Below are 23,937 nucleotides of genomic sequence, written 5' to 3' on the forward strand. Positions count from 1 at the left end.
TCACTGGAACCAAAGGGTTATCTTCTACAGGTAACTTCAAATCATCTAACAAAGACAAAGGATCCTTTTTCTCAAAGCTCTCATGGCTAATGAGCATGTCGGCGTAGTTGGGCTCGGGGAAGATCGCGTGACTCTTCCGTGAGTCTGCTGTGAGGGAGACCTCATGGGAATACGTCTGCAGGAAAGCCCGCACCCCTTCCACGCCCACAAAGGGGGAGGTGGGCACACCCACTAGCCCGCCTCCTGAAGCTTGGAGCTGGTGCGATGTGTGCCAGCGCCTCAACCTGAGAGCCAGTAGCACGATGACAAAAGCGAGGAAGATGCAGGAAACTATGGCTACCGCCACGACCAGATATAGCGTTAGACCTGAAGCTTCGGAGTCACGTGGAACTTCCAGACTGCCCAGGTCAGCCAGGACATCTGGGATGCTGTCAGCAATGGCCACAGTGAGTGTGACGGTGGCTGAGAGAGGGGGCTGGCCATGGTCCTGCACCGCCACAACCAGGCTCTGCTTGAGCGCATCCCTGTCCAGCAGGGCCCGTGCTGTGCGCACCTCGCCTGTGTGCAGCCCCACTGCGAAGAGCCCTGGTTCGCTGGCCTTGAGCAGGCGGTAGGACAGTCGGGCATTCTGACCTGAGTCTTTGTCCACTGCCACCACCTTAGTGACCAAATAGCCGGACTCTGAAGAACGGGGTGCCAGCTCCATTCCAGTGGAAGTGTCAGTGGGTAGGGTGGGGTACAGGATCTCTGGTGCATTGTCATTCTGGTCCAGCACAAATATGCTCACAGAAACATTGCTGCTGAGAGGTGGGTCCCCACTGTCAGTGGCAATCACCTGAATCTGTAGATCATGAAATTGCTCATAGTCGAAAGTTCGCAACGCATACAGGACTCCTGTGTCAGAGTTTATGGAGACGTAGGAGGATAGAGGTGCTTCCTGGAAAGTGTCTTCAGCTAGGGAGTAAATAACCTGAGCATTCTCTTTGCTGTCTGGGTCTAGTGCAGTCACAGACAAGATGGAGGCACCTCTGGGGTTGTTCTCCGGGATATAGGTGAAGTAGGAGATGTGGGAAAAAGTGGGTGGGTTGTCATTAATATCTGCCACTTGCACAGTGAAGTGAGTTTCTGTTAATAGGGGTGGATTTCCTCCATCTGTGGCTGTCACTGTGATATTGTAAGAGGATACCTGTTCCCTGTCAAGGGTTCTGTGTGTCACCAGTCTATAATAACCGTCAATGGATTTCTCTAACTTAAATGGTAGATTGCCTGATATGGAACAGGTGACCTGTCCATTCTGCCCAGAGTCTGGATCATGCACATTTAAAAGGGCTATAATAGTTCCCGGAGGTGAGTCTTCCATCAGGGGACTAAACAGAGATGTGATGGTCACCTCTGGATTGTTGTCATTTACATCTTCTACTGTAATCAATACTTTTGCCATTGCAAGATATGCTCCTCCATCTTCTGCTTGTATTTCTAATTCATAGAAATCTGTTTCTTCGTAGTCTAGATTTTCTGATAATTTTATTTCCCCAGTATTTTTGTTTAGTTGGAATTTCAACAATTTGTCAGGAACAAATTTTCGGAATGAATATGTGACTTCTCCATTGGCTCCTTCATCCCTGTCTGTGGCAGTGACTGTAAGCAGCTGTGTGCCCACAGGCAAGTTCTCCAGAACACTCACTCGGTATTCTGGCAAGGTAAAGACCGGTGCATTGTCATTTGTATCAAAGACGATCACACTGATGAGAACTGTACCAGATAGGAGAGGGTCACCCCCATCGGAGGCAGTGAGGACCAGGTGGTGTAGTGCCTCTTCCTCACGATCCAGGGCGTGCTTCAGTACCAGCTCCGGGTATTTGACACCACTGGCATGACTCTGAACTGCTAATGAGAAGTACTTATTGGAGCTGAGCTGGTAGCTCTGGAGGGAGTTCACACCCACGTCTGGATCAACAGCTTCCAGGAGAGGAAAACGCATTCCTGGAGCGACATTTTCATTAATTTTTACCTCTACATTTTCTGCTTGGAATTTTGGGGCATTATCGTTGACATCAGTTATTTCTATTTCTATCCCAAAAAGTTCCACCCTATCTTCCACAAGAATGTTAAAATTCACCAGACACCGTGCACTCTGACCACAGAGCTCCTCCCGGTCTATCCTGCCTGCGGTGACCAAACTGCCACTTCTCGGGTTCAGAGCGAAAAGCTGTGTCCTACCTCTGGAGACGATGCGGACTCCAGGCTCAGCCAGCTCCCAGGGCTCCAGCCCCAGGTCCTTGGAGATGTTGCCGACGAAAGAGCCTTTCTCTAACTCCTCAGGAACGGAGTAGCGGATCTGCCGGGCTTCAGCCTCCCATGACAAACCGAGGAAAAGACAGAACAAAACCAGCGCTTTGCGGTTGGAGTGGTTCCTTTTAGCAGCCATTGTTGTCTAGTCAAGGAATTCTCGCCAAGTAATCACTGGGCACGTTGTGTGTTTTAACGACTCCTTTTTCTTTCTCTGGCTGCTGGGAGCCTCTGTAGCCTACGCACCTCAAATTCTGGAGTGAGTTTCACTGCAACCCTGGAGCCGGTTTGTAGGAACTGAGGAGCTTCGCGTAGTCGGAGCCCTGAGAATCTGGATTGAGCACTGGCTGCGTTTCTCTGGGAGAACAGCGGCGCTCAGAGTCCTGAGAAGTTACTGCACCCACTATGTGTGCAATGGAAAACACGGTACTCTTTGTTGGATCTTTCATTTTACTTTACAATATTTCTATGGCTTCTCAACTGATATCCCTTAAGTCAACTACTACTTGTAGATTGCTTATTGGGTAGGATAAATGGAAAGTACTATAAAATATCAAATGAAAATAACTGGTCAAATACACATATTTGTAACACTTTCTGAGTAGAAACATACTCATTTCTAGCTATATTCACTTATAATTTTTATTTTAGCTTTAACTAATTGGCCAATTAATTAAATTTGTTGATGATTAATATTGTGTAAAAATTTTTCAAAATATTCTTTTCTAAAATAGTTTTATTGAGCCTCCATGAACTGTTTTGAAAACAATGTTTTTTTTTATTGTAGGCATATATAATTAGAAGTTAATTTGACCTATTTAAATTAATGAAGTAACCACAAACTAAAAGGAGTATAACATGTCTGTGTGGTAATGGGAAGAAAAATATAAGAATTTCAAGCTACAATTTTTAAAAACAAAATAATGATGTAGGGTGTTTTTTTTTTAAGCAAGTATTTACTCAAATGATCTGTTTTCATCAGAGCATTGATGCCCATACAAACAATCTCTTCTGGCACTTTGTATGGAAGCCCAAAGTGAAGTGGTTCAGACATCTTCAATTCTACCTGCCCATCAACCCAGCAGAAGTTCTCTCCCCAAAGGTGAGGAGTTTAGAGGTTCACATCTTTTATACAGAGAACAGGTTGTTCAGGACCATTTATGTCACTATGCCTCCAAAGTGTGGAACTTTTCAAAGATTTTATATTTTGTCTTCAAAGACTTTATATCAGACAATTAGAGACAGAGACTGAGTGCAAAAGGCAGTGACAGTTCATTTGCTTTCTTAGAAATTCATTCTTTTTCAATGTAGAGGAAAAAAGATTAGGAAAGAGTACAATTTGAGCTCCAAGAAAAGATAAATAAACATAAGAAGAAAGCCAGAAGAACCAAATGCTGAAGAGAAAAAATCCTCTAGGGTAGTTATTATTAAGTTCTGGGGAGCATAGAAACCTTGGCAATGGAAAACAAGTTTGACTCATCTCCCAAGGAAAATACGTATTTCTATAACTTTGCATAGAATTTCAGAAACTTTTCGATTTGTTCACCATCTCCCCTCAAATGCTTAGTTATTTTAATTATTAGAATAAATGAAGATACCTAAATATAGCCAGGATATTATTTACAATAAATGTTTCTTTGAAACAAGCACCTGCTTGAATATTTAATGAGTGGCTTAATATTATTATACTCAAAATATATAAGTAGAATATGGAAAATTCATCTTAAATCTTAACAAACTTGAGTAATTACTTATTAATTTATTCAGTAAGAAGCCACTGCCTGTTTTGCTAATCTGAGCTTGACTAGATATCGCCAATTTAGTGACATTATTGCTGAATTATAGAGCACTTACAAACCAAGTAACTCTTGAAAAATATAATTTGCAAAAAGTAAATACTGAGACAAGGTGATTAGTTATGGATTTTCCAAATATGACTCATATTAAAAAATACAATAGTATGCCTCAAATAAGAGAAAACAATAGAATGTTTCAGAAGACACAAAAATGTAACTCACCGGTGTGAGCATCTCAGGATGTGCAGTCAAATCATGCCCACCCTGAAGTGGAATTAAGGCCCCAGACGAATCACCGCAAACTATGTCTTGAGTGGAATGCAAGAGCTCATTACATTTTAGGAAGTTAAACTCTGCCTTTCCGGTTTGGGCAACGCACAAATTGTAGGAATAAGGCAAAGTCCCCTCACTGTAGTTAGGAGGAACCACAGGTCCAGACTTGACACAAAGACCAGGCTGAAAGCAGCCCCAGGCAGCGGGGCTGGGGGAGCGGCGCAGGCGCAGGGCCACCGCCAGAATCACCGCAAGGAGGAAGAGCACCGAGATCAAGGCCAAAGCCACCACCAGGTAAAACTGCAGCTCGGCCTGGGGGTCAGAGGGCTCCGGACGGTCGCTGACATCCGGCAGTACTTCTTGGAGGCTGTCGGCGAAAACCAGGTGCAGCGTGGCGGTGGCAGAGAGGGGCGGCTGTCCCCCGTCCCGCACGGCGACCAGCAGGCGCTGGCGGGCCGCGTCCCTGTCGCCCAAAGCACGCGCAGTGCGCACCTCGCCCGTGCGCAGCCCCAAGCTGAAGAGTCCGGGCTCGCTGGCCTGCAGCACGTGGTACGACAGCCACGCATTGTGTCCCGAGTCGGCGTCCACCGCCACCACCTTGGTGACCAGGTAGCCGGGCTGCGCGGCGCGCGGCACCGTGTCGAAGAGCGCCGAGCCGTCGGGCCCCAGCGCCGGGTACAGCACCCTAGGCGCGTTGTCGTTGCGGTCGCCCACCAACACGCGCAGGCTCACGTTGGCGCTGAGCGCGGGCGAGCCCTGGTCGCGGGCCTGCACCGTCAGCTCGAAGGCGCGCAGCTGCTCGTGGTCGAAGGCGCGCTGCGCGAACACCACGCCGCTCTGCGCGCTCACGGACACGTAGGACGCCAGCGCCCGTGGCTCCAGGTCGCTGGCCACGATGGAGTAGGACACGCGGCCGTTGGGCCCTAGGTCGGGGTCGGAGGCGCTGACTTGGGCGATGGAGGCTCCTGGAGGGTTATTCTCAGCCACGTGGACCACATAGGAGGCCTGGTGGAAAATCGGTGTGTTGTCATTGACATCGGTGATGTGCAAGGTGATGGTAGTGCTGGAGGAGAGGGGCGGAATGCCCCTGTCAGTGGCTGTGATGGTGACGTTGTATTCCGGAGTCTGTTCTCGGTCTAGGGGTCCATCTGTCACCAGCTTGTAGTAATTATTAGAAGAGGAGTAAATCTTGAAAGGAATATCCTTTTCTATGTTACATGTGACTTCTCCATTTCCCCCGAAATCCTTGTCCCGTGTTTTGAAGAGAACAACAACCATTCCTGGAAGAGAATCCTCCAAAATTTCATCAGAGAGAGAGGTGATGATTATTTCTGGCCTGTTGTCGTTTTCATCTAGGATTTCAATGATTACTTTACATTGGGTAGAGAGTCCACCTCCATCCCTTGCTTCCACTTCCATGGTATATCTTTCTATATCCTCAAAATCCAATGACTGGTTATTCTTAATCATACCTGTTTTCTCATTCAGCAAGAACATGTACCTTGTACTCTGAGCAGTGCTCCTGAAGTAGTAGTTCACTTCTGCATTGACCCCCTCATCCTTGTCAGTGGCTGTCACCTGCAACACGGAGGATCCAGGGGGCAGATTTTCACTAATACTGATTCTGTATTCATCTTTGCTGAACACCGGAAAGTTATCATTAGCATCCCTGACAGAGATTTCTATTCGAGTGGTGGCACTTCTTGGTGGGTTCCCACCATCCAAGGCAGTCAATATCAAGTGATGAGAATGCTGCTCTTCCCTGTCTAGGAGTTTTTCCAAAGTTAACTCTGGATATTTACCACCATCGGAATTAACTCTAACCATTAATGAGAAATAAGGGTTAGGATTTATCTGATAATCTTTAACTGAGTTCATGTTTATATCGGGGTCAGTGGCAGGGTCAAGGGATATTCGTGCACCTTCTGATACAGATTCAAAAATTTCTAAAAGTATTTCCTTTTTATCGAATTGAGGGGCATGGTCATTAATATCCTCAACAACCACAATGATATGAAAGATATTTAAAGGATTTTCCACCACGGCTTCCAACTGCAACTCACATCTTCTTCTCTCTTTGCATATCTGCTCCCGGTCTATTCGGTCCTTCACTAGTAAGTCCCCGCTCTCTGCGTCTACGTTGAAAAGCAGCTTCTCCGTGCTGACTCGCAGCTTCCTAGCTGACACGTCCAGGACACTGAGCCCGAGATCCTTGGCGAGGTTCCCCACCACCGAGCCCTTGGCCAGTTCCTCGGGAATCGAGTAGCGGATCGGCTCGCAGAGCGCGGGGTAGAACAAAGGTAGCAGGAAGGGAAACAGTACCTGCCGCCTGCCGGCCGGGCGCCTCTGAACGCAGCTCCCTCCCATTGCGCGCTCTAGTTCTCGCTGGGTCCCAGTCTTTCCGGAATGTCAAAGAAACTGCAATCCACGGCGTCACTGGAAGAGCATTCCACCCATGACAAGCGTACCTGGGAATCCGTAAATGTTGGGTAAAGTCTGCGCCTCCAGGAGACCCAGTTGTATGAGCAGATTTTCTTCTGTGTTGGTGACTGCCCAGGAAATCCCAGGCTGGAGACAGAAATCCCAGGCGACTGCGCTTGCCCTGTACTGGCCGACAGCGGCGCCCAGAGGCCCCGTGTGGAACCGCAGGCATTTTCCTCTTGAATCCAATTGTTCTCTACAATCTCTATAATATATATATTCCTCTTCGAAATTCCTATACATATTTATATATATGCCCTGTACTCTGTGAAGTGCTCCTGAGGTAGTTGTTTACTTCTGCATTGACCCCCTCGTCCTCCTGAGTGGCTGTCAACTGCAACACGGAGGACTGGGGGCCAATTACATACAAATAGAAACATACGATATTTATTTCTCTATATATAGAATATGTATATATTGCTTCTTGAAAATGAACTTATATAATAGCCCCTAATTTTAGTATTATATTATTACAGACTATATGCTTAGTGTTTTAAAGAAATTTATTATAGGAAAATTTCACACTTCTACAAAGTAGGGAGTATTATTATTGAATCTTCATATACTCATCACCCAATGACAATAACGATCAACACAAGGCCATCTTCATTTAATATAATTTGTACACCCTCATTATTTTGAAGCAAATCCAAGATACTTTAACTCTTCTTTTAAGATGAAACATTAAGATTAATAAGGATTTTATATTTAAGCCTATTTTGTTATATAAAATGTTACCAATACAAAAGTCTATCTAGTTTAAGAAAACTAGAATTCAACATTTTCCACACTGCCCATTCACCCAGTGAGCTTTGTGTTCTGTTTTAAAGGCAAGTGATATTAATGGTAGAGAATAGTAGTTACTGACCTACAAGCCTTCATCACTATGTTATGTTTTTTCCCAAGTTAACACATACTTAATATTTGTAAATACTAAGTACCAATGGTTACTCGCGAGGACAGAAACTTCAAGTGACAGTTTTCCTATTTCATAGTTAAAAATATGATCCTGAAGCATGCTTTAATTTTTTCCTACTAAATTAGGAGTAAGGAGTATTTGAAATCAGTATAACATCTGTATGTCATAATGGCTGTCCAGATGTTACCCCTATTAGCCAGCACTTTTCAAATAGAATTTTTGAGTCAACTTCATAGTTTATTTTTAAAGTCTCCTAGAAAGTCATTTATTACTCGGAATGCCACTATGTTTAAAATAAAATGAAATAGGGGCATCTGGGTCGCTCAGTCAGTCATGTTTGATTTCAGCTCAGGTCATCATCTCGTGGTTTAAGAGTTTGAGCCCCACATCAGGTTTTCTGCTCTCTGTGCGGAGCCTGCTTGGGTTCTTCTGTCCCCTCTCTGCCCCTCCCCCACTCATTGCCCCCCTCCTCAAAAAATAAACTTGAAAAAATATTATTCCTTTCCTATATCTAAAAGCTAGTAAAATATTCTTAGAACCTCTTCCAGCAGTTCCTGAGAATATTTTCCTAAGTTGTCTTCCTTATCCAGGTTTATTTCTAGCCTCAAGGTTGGAGAATTGAGCCATAAATAACAGACAGTTGAATAATGTTTATTTCCCTTGTTTTGTCCTCAACAGTGTTCATTCTCAGAAACCCCTCTAAGTGAATTGTGATTCTTACTCAGAAGTGATCTTTAAATTCAAACAACCTCTACAAACATGTGATCTGGAAAACATAACCTCAAAGGGGGGTTGTCCTATAATAGAAACAGAAAAGCAGAAGCAGAAAAATCTGGGCTCTCAGTTTCTTCAAGAAGAATGCATGTGTTTTCTCATTAATTTACCTTCACGTAGTGTCAGCTGTATTTATGTTTCAGAGGTATGTAAGAAGTTCAAAGATAAGTAGGAAGTTCACTATGTGGCCACTGAAGATAGCAACAATAATAAATTTCAGGAATGGAAAACCACCTCTAAGAATTAGTAGTGAACTGATAATCAACCAAGGAACCCCACCCCAATAGCCCATATCAATGGCTCAATAATGAGAGAAGCCCCATGAAAAAGATATCCATTGACCCTAGGTTAATTTAGGTTAATTATGAGAAACTTATATCAGTGATATAACCAGTAAATGCCTCCTATAGATGTTAGAACAAAACAAGGCCCAGTAAAACTTGGATGGTGAGAAATATGTTAAAGAGAATGTATCATACCTTAAGTGGAAACCTTAAAGAGAAAACCAAATCATAAGAGAAAATAAAGGAAAAAGTTGAACTCACTGGAGCCAAAGAAGTATTTTCTTAAAAAAAAATTTTTTTTAATGTTTATTTCTGAGAAGAGAGAGAGAGAGCGCGCGCACAAGTGGAGGAGGGGCAGAGGGAGAGGGAGACACATCTGAGCAGGCTCCAGGCTCTGAGCTGTCAGCACAGAGCCCGACACAGGGCTCAAACTTGTGAACTGTGGGATCATGACCTGAGCGGAAGTTTGATGCTTAAGTAACTGAGCCACCCAGGCGCCCCCAAAGAGGTATTTTCTATAGGAAACCTGGAATCATCTGAAGCGCACAAATGGTCATTTTTCCTAGAGCCCTCCTGGCTGATCAGCATATTGTCATACTTGGGCTGTGGAAAGATCATGTGACTCTCTCAGGAGCCTGCCCTGTGTGAGGCTTCCTGGAATAGGTCTGCAGGAAAGCCCACACCTATCCACGCCCACAAAGAAGTAGGCACAGCCAATCCAAGCCCTGCAGCCTGCAGCAGATTTGAGATGTGCCAATGCCACAACCTGAGCACACAATGACAAAGGTGAGGAAGATACAGGACACTGCAGCCACTGTCACCACCAAGTATAATGTGAGGTCTGAGATCTCTGGGTAGGTGAGGACCTCCAGACTGTTGAGGTCAGCCAGGCCACCGGGGATGCTGTGGGCCAAGGCTGCAGTGAGGGTGAAAGTGGCCGAGAGAGGGGGCTGGCCTTGGTCCTGGACCACCACCACCAGGCTCTGCTTGAGCCAGTCTCTGTGCAGCAGGGCCCATGCAGTGCACACCTTTCCTGTGTGGAGTCCTACCATGAAGAGCCCTGGCTCACTGGCCTTGAACAGGTGGTAGGCCTGGTGTTCTGACACAAGTCTCTGTCTATAGCCACCTTGGTCACCAGGTAGCCAGGTTCTGTGGAGCAGGGTACCAGTTCCATGATGGTGGAACATGTCAGTGGGGAGAGTAGGGTCCAGGATTTCTGGTGCATTGTCCTTCTGGTCCAGCACAAACAAGTTCAGTGACATGTTGCTGGTGAGTAGGGGGTTCCCACTGTCACTTGCCTTCACTTGCATTTGAGATCACAAAACTGCTCATGTTGAAGGGATGCAGTGTGTATATGAGCCAGTGTGTCTGAACTGGTGGAGACATAGGACGACCCTTGGATAGTGTCCTCAGCCAAGGAGTGAATAACCTGGGCATTCTTGTCACTGTTGGAATCATGGCCTGTCACTGAGAAGATGAAGGTTCTTCTATGGCTGTTCTTAAGGAGATAGACTGTGTAGAAGTTTTCAGGGAAGAAAGGTGTACTGTCATTGACAATGATCACATGCAGGATGATGTAAATTTCTGTCTGTTGTGGTCACTGTGATGTTATATTCAGAAGTTTCTTCTCTGTCAAGAATTCATACTTTCAACAATCTACAATAATCTATTGACTTTTCTAATTGAAAAGGTAAATAATGGAGTGCCTGGGTGGCTCAGCCGGTTGAGTGTCTGACTCGTGATTTCAGCTTTATGATACCAGGGTCATGGGATCAAGCCTTGTGCTGGTGTCTGTATTGAGCATGGAGCCTGCTTGGGATTCTCTCTCTCCCTCTGCTCCTCCGCCACTCACAGTTTTGTGCTCTCTCAGAGGAAGGAGGAGGAGGAGGAGGAAGAGTAAAGAAAAAGAAAAAAAAAAAGAAAAGGTAAATTATGAGGAGTGTAACAGACAACTTGACCATTCTTCCCGGAGTCTCGGTCATGCACATTCAAAAAGGCAATTACTGTTCCAGGAAGAGTATTTTCTAAGACTGGACTAAACAGAGATGTAATGATCACTTCTGGCCTATTGTCATTTACATCTTCCACTGAAATGAGCACTTTGGTCCTCCCTAAAAGTGCCCCCACATCTTCAGCTTGTATTTCCATTTCATAAAATGCACATTCTTCATAATCTAGACTCCCTGCTGTTGATATTTCACCGGTATTTTCATTAAGATGGAATAGCGGAGATTGCTTTTCACTAATTTTCCAAAATCTATAGGCCACTTCTCCATTGGCTCCCTCATCTGGGTCGCTAGCGCTCACAGTAAGCAGCAGGGTGCCCGGGGCCACGTTCTCTGGGACTTTCACTCGGTAAATCGGTTGAGTAAAAACCGGGGCATTGTCGTTTGTATCCAACACCGTCACGTGGATGTGCACTGTGCTGGAGCGACGCGGGTCACCGCCATCAGAGGCGATGAGGAGCAGATGGTGAGCAGCCTCTTCCTCTCGGTCCAGGGCCTGCTCCAGCACCAGCTCTGGGTGTAGAGTTCCGTCATCTCCAGTCTGCACTTCCAGAGAGAAGTAGTGATTGGGGCTGAGCTGGTAGCTCTGTAAGGAATTCATGCCCACATCCGGGTCAACAGCCTCTGGGAGTGGGTAATGTGTTCCAGGTGCAGCGATTTCATTAACTTTTACTTCCAGATTTTCGACCTGGAATTTTGGATTATTATCATTGATATCAATGATTTCTATTTCTATCCCAAAAAGTTTTCCTCTGCCCTCAACCAGGATATTGATATTTACTGGCCACTGTGTGCTCTGAGCGCAGAGTTCCTCCTAGTCTATCCTGCCTGCAGTGACCAAGACAAGCCACTTTGCAGGTTCAGAGCGAAAAACTGAGTCCTACTTCTGGAGACGATGCAGACTCCACGGTCCACCAGCCCCAGATCCTTGGAGATATTTCCCCAGGATATAGCCTTCTTCTGTCTCTTCAGGTGCCAAGTAGTGGATCTGGCTGGCCCTGGTCTCCCATAGCCTCCACGGGCACAGCAGAACCAGTCCTTTGCAGTGCGGGCAATTCAGTGGAGTGGCTGTTGTTGCTTCACTATGGATATTGTTTTTCAGAATGCTTTCTGTGCAAACTGACTTCTTAGGTTCTTTAACCTCCTGCAAATTATGATGATCTTTTTCCTAAGGAGAAACCAGAGTGCCCCAAGAAGGTGAGTTTTGTGGCAGCTTTTGCTGAGGTTTGTGGGCTCTGTGGGACTCTGTGTAGTTGCAGATCTGAACAGCTGGATGGAGAGCTGATTGAACTTTTCTTAAAGTTGGTGAACAGTGGCACTCGGAGTCCTAACCTGTCACTACATGCACTGAGATAAGTAATGCTTGATTATAGATAACCGAGAAAGACAATACTCTTCTAACTATGTAGACTTGTCTCACTGTTTCTTGCATTCTCATTTCAAAAGCAATTACCATTTTGGAATGTTAGTTGAAAATGAAGTGGAATGGAACTTCTATTAAATGTATTGTTAAACTGCCATTTTTTCTTAACATCAAATTAACTTATTCTTGGTAGAATTTTGCTTTCTTTCTAGATATGTAAATTATTCTAACTTCAGTTTTATAATGTTTCAAAAATTTTCTGTATGTCATTATTTTCTACAGTAACCACAATGTGCAATCCTCTTTGGAAACAGACTTCTTCTTGGTTTTATATATACATGGATTATTCACTTTGAAGTTATTTTATAAGATTAATTTATTCAGATAATGAATTTGCTGGAGTAAGTTTTCCTTAAAATTTCATTCACAAAAATAATTTTAATAAGGCAACAGTAATAGCTTCTCTCACCTAATACTGCTAAATTTTGAAAGGATTGGTTTTTTAAAGTTACATATTTGTGAATGTTAAACTTTTATGCTGGTTTAATTTTTTGTACTCTTCTATGTGAATACATAATGCATACACAGGTTATGGCATTTGGAATATTCAAATAAACATATATTGAAAAGCAAGTTTCCACTTCAATACTTCCATAAAGAAAATATGCAGTTCAAAGTAGTCTTAAACTTCTTATTGTAAAGGTCACTTAAATCTGTAATAATTAGAGAAAAAGAACACAAGATGTAGAACCAATTATTACCACTAAAAAGCAAAAAGTGCCATTATGAGAAATTCTTACAGGGGCACCTGGGTGGCTCAGTCAGCTGAGCATTCAACTCTTGATTTCATTCAAGTCATGATATTACAATTCATGGGATTGAGCCCCAAGTTGGGCTCTGCACTGACATCAGGTAGCCTGCTTGAGATTCTCACTCTTTCCCTTTCTCTCTACCCTTCTCCACCTCAATAAATAAATAAACTTAAAAAAAAAAAAAAGAAATTCTTTCAGGGGCACATGACTGGTTCCATCAGTTGAGCATGTGACTTTTTTTTTTAAGTTTCCTGATTTATTTTGAAAGAGAGCACAAGCAGGGGAGGGGCGGAGAGAGAAGGAGAGAGAATCATAAGAACCTGACACGGGGCTTGACCCCACGAACCTTGAGATCATGATCTGAGCTGAAATACAGAGTCAGACGCTTAACTGACTGAGCCACCCAGGCGCCCCAAGCATGGGACTCTTGATCTCAGCCTCGTGAGTTCAAGCCCCATGTTGACCTAGAGCTTACATTAAAAAAAAAAAAAAAAAAAAAAAAAAAAAAACTCTTTCAGCAATTTGTAAAGAAATCATTTACTGAAGCAGTTACTAAGGGAGACCAAGAAAAAGACTGATATTTAAGAAATGGCAACTTTGCACATAAAATTAGTAATTTTTGCCATAAGAGTGGAAAATTTGGGATTCTTTTTCCTCTAATCACTAATGTTTAGAGCTCCAAATAATAAGACAAATCCAGTGACTCACCCCCTCCTCCTGGCCTCAAGTGATAGAGGCAACAGCATTTCCTTTTTTTTGTCAAGTGTCTTTTTCTTAAATTAACTATAAGCGTAGAGGAGGATTTTGCAATCAAGAAAACTTAGAGGAACACAGATAATGAACTGGACCTTCTAATGAGTTTACTGAGTCTTTCTCTACGCCCTCCACCCACACTATTTTCCTTACAGTTTTAGGGCATTCACAGAGTCATGACTAGGTAGATACAAAGAACCAGACATGAGAAATAAACATAAAAAAGATGGAAACTGTACTAGTGAAATCAGCAAAGGAGATAGCTAGTAGTAGTTTTTTTGTTTTAAAAGATGAGTTAAATGAATGCCTATTTTATCAACGTTTTTATTTATTTTTGGGACAGAGAGAGACAGAGCATGAACAGGGGAGGGGCAGACAGAGAGGGAGACACAGAATCGGAAACAGGCTCCAGGCTCTGAGCCATCAGCCCAGAGCCTGATGCGGGGCTCGAACTCACGGACCGCGAGATCGTGACCTGGCTGAAGTCGGACGCTTAACCGACTGCGCCACCCAGGCGCCCCAAATGAATGCCTATTTTAAATTTAATGTTTACTTACATGTAACAAAATTTCGAATATTTTAGGGGTCCCTGGATGGCTCAGTTGGTTAAGCATCCAACTTCAGCTCAGGCTAGATTCCTGAGTTCGAGCCCACATCAGGTTCTGTCTGTGCTGACAGCTCAGACCCTAGATACTCCTTCCAATTCTGTCTCCCTCGCTCTCTGCCCCTCCCCCACTCACACTCTGTCTCTCTCTCAAAAATGAATAAACATTAAAAAAAATTTTTAAAAGGGCACCTGGGTGGCTCAGTCCTTGAGCATCTGACTTCATCTCAGGTCATGATCTCACGGTTGATGATTTTGAGCCCTGCTTCAGCTCTGTGCTGACAGCTCAGAGCCTGGAGCCTGCTTTGGATTCTATGCCTCCCTCTCTCTCTGCTCCCCTCCCCCCCCCCCCCCCCCCCCCGGCTTGTGCTCTGTCTCTCTGTCTAATGAATAAATATAACCCTTAAAAAATTTAAAAATTTTTTAATTCAAATATTTTAAATAAATGAGGCAATCAGTGGATAAGTTTCATTACCTTTGAAAAAAGCAATAAGAAATTGATATAATACTTCTGCTGTGAAGTAAGAAGCACACTCTCCCTACTTTGTAAATCTGAACTTGGTGCAATAACTCTATTATATATCACATAACTACTCCCAAATCACCACTCTCTTTAAAAAATGTTAGTACAGCTCTCTGATGAGCTGTAATACCCTTAAGACAACTCGCTAACCTTAGAACCATAATATATTTTCATATAAGTATGAAAGAGTGGATAGATGATGAAAAGGAGTAGACAATTAAAGAGAACTCACCGCCATTTGAGTTTCAGGATGGGAAGTCGACTCACTGGAATTACAAAGCGGAAATAAGGCCCCAGATGAATCACTGCAAAGTAGTCTATCTTGTCCTGAACTCAACTGCTCATTACATTTTAGAAAATTAAACTCTGTCTTTCCAGTCTGGGCAACGCACAAATTGTAGGAATAAGGCAAAGTCCCCTCACTGTAGTTAGGAGGAACCACAGGTCCAGACTTAACACATAGACCAGGCTGAAAGCAGCCCCAGGCAGCGGGGCTGGGGGAGCGGCGCAGGCGCAGGGCCACCGCCAGAATCACCGCAAGGAGGAAGAGCACCGAGATCAAGGCCAAAGCCACCACCAAGTAAAACTGCAGCTCGGCCTGGGGGTCAGAGGGCTCCGGGCGGTCGCTGACATCCGACAGTACTTCTTGGAGGCTGTCGGCGAAAACCAGGTGCAGCGTGGCGGTGGCAGAGAGGGGCGGCTGTCCCCCGTCCCGCACGGCGACCAGCAGGCGCTGGCGGGCCGCGTCCCTGTCGCCCAAAGCACGCGCAGTGCGCACCTCGCCCGTGCGCAGCCCCAGGCTGAAGAGTCCGGGCTCGCTGGCCTGCAGCACGTGGTACGACAGCCACGCATTGTGTCCCGAGTCGGCGTCCACCGCCACCACCTTGGTGACCAGGTAGCCGGGCTGCGCGGCGCGCGGCACCGTGTCGAAGAGCGCCGAGCCGTCGGGCCCCAGCGCCGGGTACAGCACCCTAGGCGCGTTGTCGTTGCGGTCGCCCACCAACACGCGCAGGCTCACGTTGGCGCTGAGCGCGGGCGAGCCCTGGTCGCGGGCCTGCACCGTCAGCTCGAAGGCGCGCAGCTGCTCGTGGTCGAAGGCGCGCTGCGCGAACACCACGCCGCTCTGCGCGCTCACGGACACGTAGGACGCCAGCGCCCGTGGCTCCAGGTCGCTGGCCACGATGGAGTAGGAGACGTGGCCGTTGGGTCCCAGGTCGGGGTCGGAGGCGCTGACTTGGGCGATGGAGGCTCCAGGAGGGTTGTTCTCCATCACGTGAACCATGTAGGAGGCCTGGGGGAAAACCGGAGCGTTGTCGTTGGTATCAGTGATGATCAAAGTGACACTTTTGCTAGCTGAGAGGGGCGGCTTTCCCCTGTCGGTGGCTCTGATGGTGACATTGTACTCTGGGGTCTGTTCTCGGTCCAGAGTCCCATCTATTACCAATTTATATGAATTTTTTGATGAAGAGATTATCTGAAAAGGAACTTCACCCTCTAATCGACAATTAACCTCCCCATTCTCCCCGGAATCTTGATCGTATATTTTGATCAAAGCAATTAGCGTTCCTGGCGCTGCGTTTTCCAGAATCATTTCGACTAGAGAATGGAATGTAATTTCTGGGCTGTTGTCATTTTCATCTTGAATATTAATTTCAACTGTACATTGTGCAGCCAGTCCTCCACCATCCCTCGCTTCCACCACTATAGAATATTCCTTGATTTCTTCGAAATCCAGCATTCTTAGAGTTGTAATTTCCCCGCTCTTTGAATTCAAACTGAAGACTTGCCCAGTCCTGTAGAAAGAATAAGTGATTTCCGAGTTGATGCCTTCATCTTGGTCAGTGGCTGATACTTGCAGCACTGTGGTGCCTGGGGGCACGTTTTCTGGAAGGCTTACTCTGTACATGTCCTGGTTGAATACAGGGGGGTTATCATTGGCATCAGTGACCTGGATACGGAGCTCAGTGGTGCCGCTTAGTGGGGGATCTCCGCCATCCATGGCAGTCAGAACTAAACGATGGTAACTCTGTTGTTCCCGGTCTAAACGTTTCTCCAACGCCAATTCTGGGTATTTACTACCATCTTGTTTCTCTTTATTTATCAATGAGAAACTAGGGCTAAGAGAGAGTTTATAAATCCGCAGAGAGTTTAAGCCAATATCGGCATCTTCCGCTGCTTCTAATATAAACCGTGTGCCTGGCACCGTAGACTCACTTATTTGCAGCTCAAAGGAAGTTTGCGTGAATTTTGGTGTGTGGTCATTAATATCTTCGATGTCCACACTCACGTGATAAAAGTTCAACGGATTTTCAGCAACAGCCTCAAATTCCAGAGCACAGGCTGGCTTCTTCCCACAAATCTGCTCCCGGTCTAGCCTGCCGCTCACAAGTAGCTCCCCGCTCTTGGCGCTCACAGTGAAGTAAGGTTTTTCCGAACTGATGCGCAGTTGTCGACTCGGTAACTCATGGACGCTGAGTCCCAAATCCTTGGCGAGGTTCCCCACCACCGAGCCCTCGGGCATTTCTTCGGGAATCCGATAGCGGATCTGCTCTGAGAGCGCCGGGCAGAACAAAGACAGCAGGAAGGGAAAGAGCACTGGCCGCCTCTCAGCCCAGCCCCTTTCCCCAGCGCCGCTCCCCATCCCTTTTGCTCCCCTCAGGTTGCTCACCGGCCTGGAGACGCCGGATTACAAATAATCTCTGTGCTGTAGATGTCCGGAGCTCCGAACAGGCTATATTTCCAGCGTGATGGTCGGGGTTCCCTCTTTTCCAGAGGAGGAAGTTGTGTAAAGGCTCGAGCTAGAGAGCCTGATACAGGGAAAGTGCGCTGCGGCTGCGCGAGAAGATGGCCAGTGCCCAAGCTCTGCACTTTGGCCAACAGCGGCGCCCACAGTCCGCACTGGGAAACTGCAGCCCCTGCTGCTTCAGTTTAACCAGCTACAATAATCACAATCCAGCGCCTAACTGAACAAGCCACGTTTTAATGTTAATATATTTAATATCTTAAATTATAAAGCCTTCTTTAATATATATTTTCTCTTGTTTCCAAATTATTAGAAATGTGATGAGTTTTTATATTAACCGACATATCTGGTCCATCCATTTCACCCTACTACAAACATACATTGAACTCTTGCCTTGTACTTAGTAGTGCCCTTGTCAGTGATGATATAACAATGCAACAATGAATAAGACACAGGTCTTGACCTTAGAAATTTTATCATATACTGTATTCACAAATTCATTTCTGTTTATTAGGTATGATATGTGAAACAATCTTAATCTTCTTTCATGATTCCTAAATGTTTCCCCCAACATCTCTACATTATAAATGTTATTTAATATCATATGTATTAGAGAATACCAATAGTGTTGAAAACTATTCTGTAAAGCTTTGCAGTTTCATACCAATCCTCAAACATCTCCTTCTGATAATATCAACACTCTCTTCAAAAAATTTCTTTTTACTCGTTTGACTACCTAAGGAAGCATTCATTTTTTAAAAACCTGTCCCTATGATGTAGCCAAGGGATCATTTACTCTACCTCCTTCTTCATATCTCACAATTACTTGGCTTATGTCATACCCAACATCATACATGAATTCATTCTTAAAAGTCACTAGGGAAATGTTTATTCTTCAATATAAAGTCACAAAGGGATACTTCAGCAGACCACCTGACTTTCTGATCTATGTATCTATGTAATACTGAAGCAATGACTTTGGAATTGAGCTTCTGGTAAGTTTATTTGCATAAATTTCCTGGATAAATGTCATTTGTTCTAATTATTTTATTCCATTTGTTGAAATTTTTGAACAATCAGTGAATCTTTTGAACAAGAGTAAGGATTTTATTTTCTATCAGGGCAAGTTTCAAAACACTTAAAAATTGCAAAATGTCAATAATACAGTTGTTCCTTCAAATGACTGTGCACCCAAACACTACAGAAAATACGAAGTTAACTCCCACGCACAGGATGTGCAAAATAGGAGGGAACCCTACACAATCCTTCAGACATGCCCTTTTTATAACTAACAAATGATTTATTGTGTTTTCCACTCTCATGTGATGACAAATAAATGGTAAGCACCGTTAAAATGCTATAACAAGGAATACAGAAGACATAAAATCTAGATGGAATCATTTTTAGTTGAATTGATGAGCTTGTTTAGAATCTGTTTACATGAAACTACTTTTTTTTTAAACTACATTCTCAAACTCTCTCACCATGAGAACATTTCACATGGCTGTCCAATCAAAACAGCCCATTGGAACTTAGTGAAAACATGTTCTTCTTTATGCTACAAAATGACATTTTATTTAAAGTATGATTTTGTTGTTTTTATGGGGGGGGTTGATGGACATTTCAGGCTTTAGATTCTACGTCTTCTTTAGTATGAGCTTTTGGAGACCAATGACACATAAAGGAACCAGTCTCACCTACCACCAAAATCCATCCTTTCAAATGTATTTATGTTTTAAAATATAATAAGTATTAAAATTTGATAATTTATAATAAAATTAAAATTAAAATTGAAGGGTACTGATGCAAGCACAAGGCTTATAAAAGAGGTTTAAAATGAAGAAATCCTCAAAGACCTAGAAAACTTCAAGACCTTCAAGATCCAAATCCTAAACAGATTTCTAAAATTCTGAAATGTATTTTACGTTTACCAAGCTAATACAAGGATTTAAAAGTCTCAGTTATATATCCCCTATTTATACAACAAACTTACCATATGTGGTTGGGTAACTACTTCTTAAGTGAATGAGTGATAAGTGGTAATTATAGTAACATACAAAGGATTTTATTTTTAAAAATTTTTAAAGTAATCTCTACATGTAAAGTGGGGCTCCAACTCACTACCCTGAGATCAAGAGTCACGTGCTTTGCCAATTGAGCCGGCCAGGTGCCCCATATATGGAAGATGTTAAAAGGTTGAGAATCAATGTTTAAACAATCTTGTCCGAGCCTTTGGAGAGCAAATGAAACCAACTATCATGATTAGAGCTCAATTTTATAGTATCACCACTAAAACAAACCAAAAACTTTGTGGTACACTTTTTCAAAATATTTTGAACTGTCTCTGCAATGTATGTCCGAAAACTTAAATTTATAAAAAATATAATTCCCCTGAGAATTAAAACGTACACAGAACTGAACTCACCTGAATAGAAGCAGCTTCATCCTTACATTCATGAAAATCTACGGATGTTAATAAGGGATCATTTTTCTCACAACTCTCCAGACTGATAAGTGTGTCCACGTAGTTGGGATGGGGGAAAATCTCGTGATTCGCCTGTGAGTCGGCGGTGAGGGAGACCTCGTGGGAATACTTCTCCAGGAAAGCCTGCACCCCGTCCACGCCCACAAAGTGCGAGGCGGGCACGCCCACCAGCCCGCCTCCTGAAGCCTGAAGCAGGCGCCTGGAGTGCCAGCGCCTCAGCCTGAGAGCCAGCAGCACAATCACAAAGGCAAGGAAGACACAGGAGACTGCGGCCACTGCCACCACCAGGTACAGCGTGAGGTCAGAATCGTCTGAGTTAGCAGAGGTCCTGACGCTACCCAGGTCGGCCAGGACAGCTGGAATGCTGTCGGCCACCACCACGGTGAGTGTGACGGTGGCCGAGAGAGGGGGCTGGCCATGGTCCTGCACCGCCACCACCAGGCTCTGCTTGAGTGCATCTCTGTCCTGCAGGGCCCGTGCTGTGCGCACCTCGCCCGTGTGCAGCCCCACCGTGAAAAGTCCTAGCTCACTGGCCTTGAGCAGGCGGTAGGACAGCCAGGCATTCTGGCCAGAGTCTCTATCCACCGCCACCACCTTGGTCACCAGGTAGCCACGCTCTGCGGATCGGGGCGCCAGCTCCACACCTGTGGAACCGTCCGTAGGGAGGGTGGGGTACAGGATCTCTGGCACGTTGTCATTCTGGTCCAACACAAATATGCTCAGAGACACGTTGCTGCTGAGTGGAGGGTCTCCGCTGTCTCTGGCAGTCACCAGTAGCTGCAAGTCTCGTAAGTGCTCATAGTCGAAGGAGCACAGTGCATATAGGATGCCTGTGTCTGAGTTGATGGAGACATAGGAGGAGACAGGTGACCCCATGATGATGTCCTCAGTCACAGAGTAAGTGACCTGGGCATTGTTGCCACTGTCAGGGTCGTGGGCCATCACAGTGAAGATGGAGGCACCTCTGGGGTTGTTCTCTGGGATATACGCTGAGTAGGAGGCATGAGGGAAAGTGGGTGGATTGTCATTGGTATCTGCCACATACAGGGTGATATGAATTTCAGTAGATAGAGAAGGGGTTCCTAGATCTGAGGCCGTCACTGTGATGTTGTACATAGGGATCTTTTCTCGGTCCAGATAGTTCCATGTCACCAATCTATAATAATTATCTATTGATTTTTCTAATTGAAAAGGTAGATTATGAGGTGCATAACAGACAACTTGACCATTCTTCCCGGAGTCTCGGTCATGCACATTCAAAAAGGCAATTACTGTTCCAGGAAGAGTATTTTCTAAGACTGGACTAAACAGAGATGTAATGATCACTTCTGGCCTATTGTCATTTACATCTTCCACTGAAATGAGCACTTTGGTCCTCCCTAAAAGTGCCCCCACATCTTCAGCTTGTATTTCCATTTCATAAAATGCACATTCTTCATAATCTAGACTCCCTGCTGTTGATATTTCACCGGTATTTTCATTAAGATGGAATAGCGGAGATTGCTTTTCACTAATTTTCCAAAATCTATAGGCCACTTCTCCATTGGCTCCCTCATCTGGGTCGCTAGCGCTCACAGTAAGCAGCAGGGTGCCCGGGGCCACGTTCTCTGGGACTTTCACTCGGTAAATCGGTTGAGTAAAAACCGGGGCATTGTCGTTTGTATCCAACACCGTCACGTGGATGTGCACTGTGCTGGAGCGACGCGGGTCACCGCCATCAGAGGCGATGAGGAGTAGATGGTGAGCAGCCTCTTCCTCTCGGTCCAGGGCCTGCTCCAGCACCAGCTCTGGGTGTAGAGTTCCGTCATCTCCAGTCTGCACTTCCAGAGAGAAGTAGTGATTGGGGCTGAGCTGGTAGCTCTGTAAGGAATTCATGCCCACATCCGGGTCAACAGCCTCTGGGAGTGGGTAATGTGTTCCAGGTGCAGCGATTTCATTAACTTTTACTTCCAGATTTTCGACCTGGAATTTTGGATTATTATCATTGATATCAGTGATTTCTATTTCTATCCCAAAAAGTTTTCCTCTGCCCTCAACCAGGATATTGATATTTACTAGACACTGTGTGCTCTGAGTGCAGATCTCCTCCCGGTCTATCCTGCCCGCCGTGATCAAGCTACCAGTTCTCCAATCCAGAGCAAAGAGCTGTGTCCTACCTCTAGAGACGACGCGGACTCCGTGCTTCACCAGCTCTTGTGACTCCAGATTCAGGTCCTTTGAGATATTACCCACAAAGGATCCTTTGTCGCTCTCTTCTGGCACCGAATAGTGGATCTGTCCTCTCCCGATTTCCCAGAGCGTGCCCAATAGAGTGTACAGCAGGACAAGCTTGCCGCGTCTCTGGTAATTCTTTGGAGCGGCCATTGTTCTTTCACTACTGAATCCACTCAGAATCTTCACTGGGCATATGCGTCTTGTTTACCTTTTTGCTGCAGCTATGGAGATCATCTTATATAAAGCTGGAGTGTCTCAGATTTAGGAACGGAGTTTCGCTGCAGCTTTGCAGTTGGTCTGTGGGAACTGTGAGTCTTTGCAAGATGGGAGCCTTTAACAGGATGGCGTTTGGTTAAATTTATCTCCAAGTAGGTGAACAGCGGCGCTTAGAGTCCTAAGCAGTTACTGCACCCACTGAGATAAGTAATAGTGTATGCCAGGTTATTGAGAGAAAAAAAAAATTATTCTTGCCTTTTATAGTTTATTTTTAATGTGTTTAACTTGTCTCTGAATTCATATTTTAAAAGTAATTGCCAAGAAGCATGGGATGAAGTAGGGTTAAAGTTTTATAAAGTATTATTAAGTGATATCAAAAGATTTATGGGTTAGTCTCACATTACTCACATTTCTGGAATACATTTACTCTTAAAATGCAAACAATTAAAATTTTGTTTTGTGCTATGCCCTAAGCTATATTGTAAATCTATTATCAAATGAGTAGGGATTCCAGTTGTCACTGGAAATTCATTCATTTTTAGAAATAAAGTAGACCTATTGGAGATGACTGACTCAGAAGGTGTTTTATTTCATGTAAACTAATTAATCATTATAGTAAGCTCTCAGTTGCTTTTTAGATATTCTTTTATTTTTTTTCAACGTTTATTTATTTTTGGGACAGAGAGAGACAGAGCATGAACAGGCGAGGGGCAGAGAGAGAGGGAGACACAGAATCGGAAACAGGCTCCAGGCTCTGAGCCATCAGCCCAGAGCCCGACGCGGGGCTCGAACTCACGGACCGCGAGATCGCGACCTGGCTGAAGTCGGACGCCTAACCGACTGCGCCACCCAGGCGCCCCAAGATATTCTTTTAAAATGCCATTTTAATTACATATTGATAATGTTTTCAAATTAACATTGTGAAATTTAACAGGATAAATGCTTTTACTTTCAAGTGTCATCATCAAAGACTATATTGTTTTGTTATTTTACATATTTATTTAGTTAGTTATTGCATTATTTATTTTTAAGTAATCTCTACACCCAACATGGAGCTTGAACTCACAACCCTGAGATCAAGAATCGCATGCTGTACCAACCAACCCAGCCAGGCAACCTGTTTAGCTACTTTATTTAAATTATGTATTTTTTCTATTTGAATAGAAAATGTTTAAAAAATATCAACGAATACACAACAAAAAGCCAATCCCCAGCCTATTCTTCCACAAATGAGAGATGATTATATGTTAGTGCAGACTTAATTAACTTCTTATGAAAGACATATATTCCAAAGTTAATTTTACCCTAATTAGTATTTTGATTCAGAGAACCACAAAAAGAAACACGTAATTATCACTAAACAGTCAGAAAGTGTCAATACAGAAAAAAACTACGTCTCTTT

At 44.4% G+C, this 23,937-nt stretch overlaps 1 protein-coding gene and 1 pseudogene across 15 annotated transcripts in view; both read right to left on the reverse strand.

Moving 5' to 3' along the window:
• LOC112861239 (protocadherin gamma-C4) overlaps positions 1 to 23,937 on the reverse strand; it is a 173,713-nt gene that overhangs the window by 82,333 nt on the left and 67,443 nt on the right. The window contains exon 1 of one of the 15 annotated variants that reach the window (XM_086701878.1): positions 20,046 to 23,148. The exons of 11 other annotated variants lie outside the window; for them this stretch is intronic. In XM_086701878.1, coding sequence (XP_086558004.1) covers positions 20,046 to 22,469 — 2,424 coding nt within the window. In that variant the 5' untranslated portion in view covers positions 22,470 to 23,148. Of the gene's footprint in view, positions 1 to 4; positions 4,269 to 4,307; positions 7,192 to 15,109; positions 18,483 to 20,045; positions 23,149 to 23,937 lie in introns of those variants that run through there. 3 more of the 15 variants (XM_086701976.1, XM_086701950.1, XM_086701886.1) reach the window with 3 other exon arrangements.
• Positions 7,325 to 12,278, reverse strand: LOC147584409 (protocadherin gamma-A8 pseudogene; annotated as a pseudogene).

Source organism: Puma concolor, chromosome A1 (assembly GCF_028749965.1).
Source record: "Puma concolor isolate L17-30 chromosome A1, mPumCon1.1.hap2, whole genome shotgun sequence".
Classification (NCBI taxonomy): domain Eukaryota; kingdom Metazoa; phylum Chordata; class Mammalia; order Carnivora; family Felidae; genus Puma; species Puma concolor.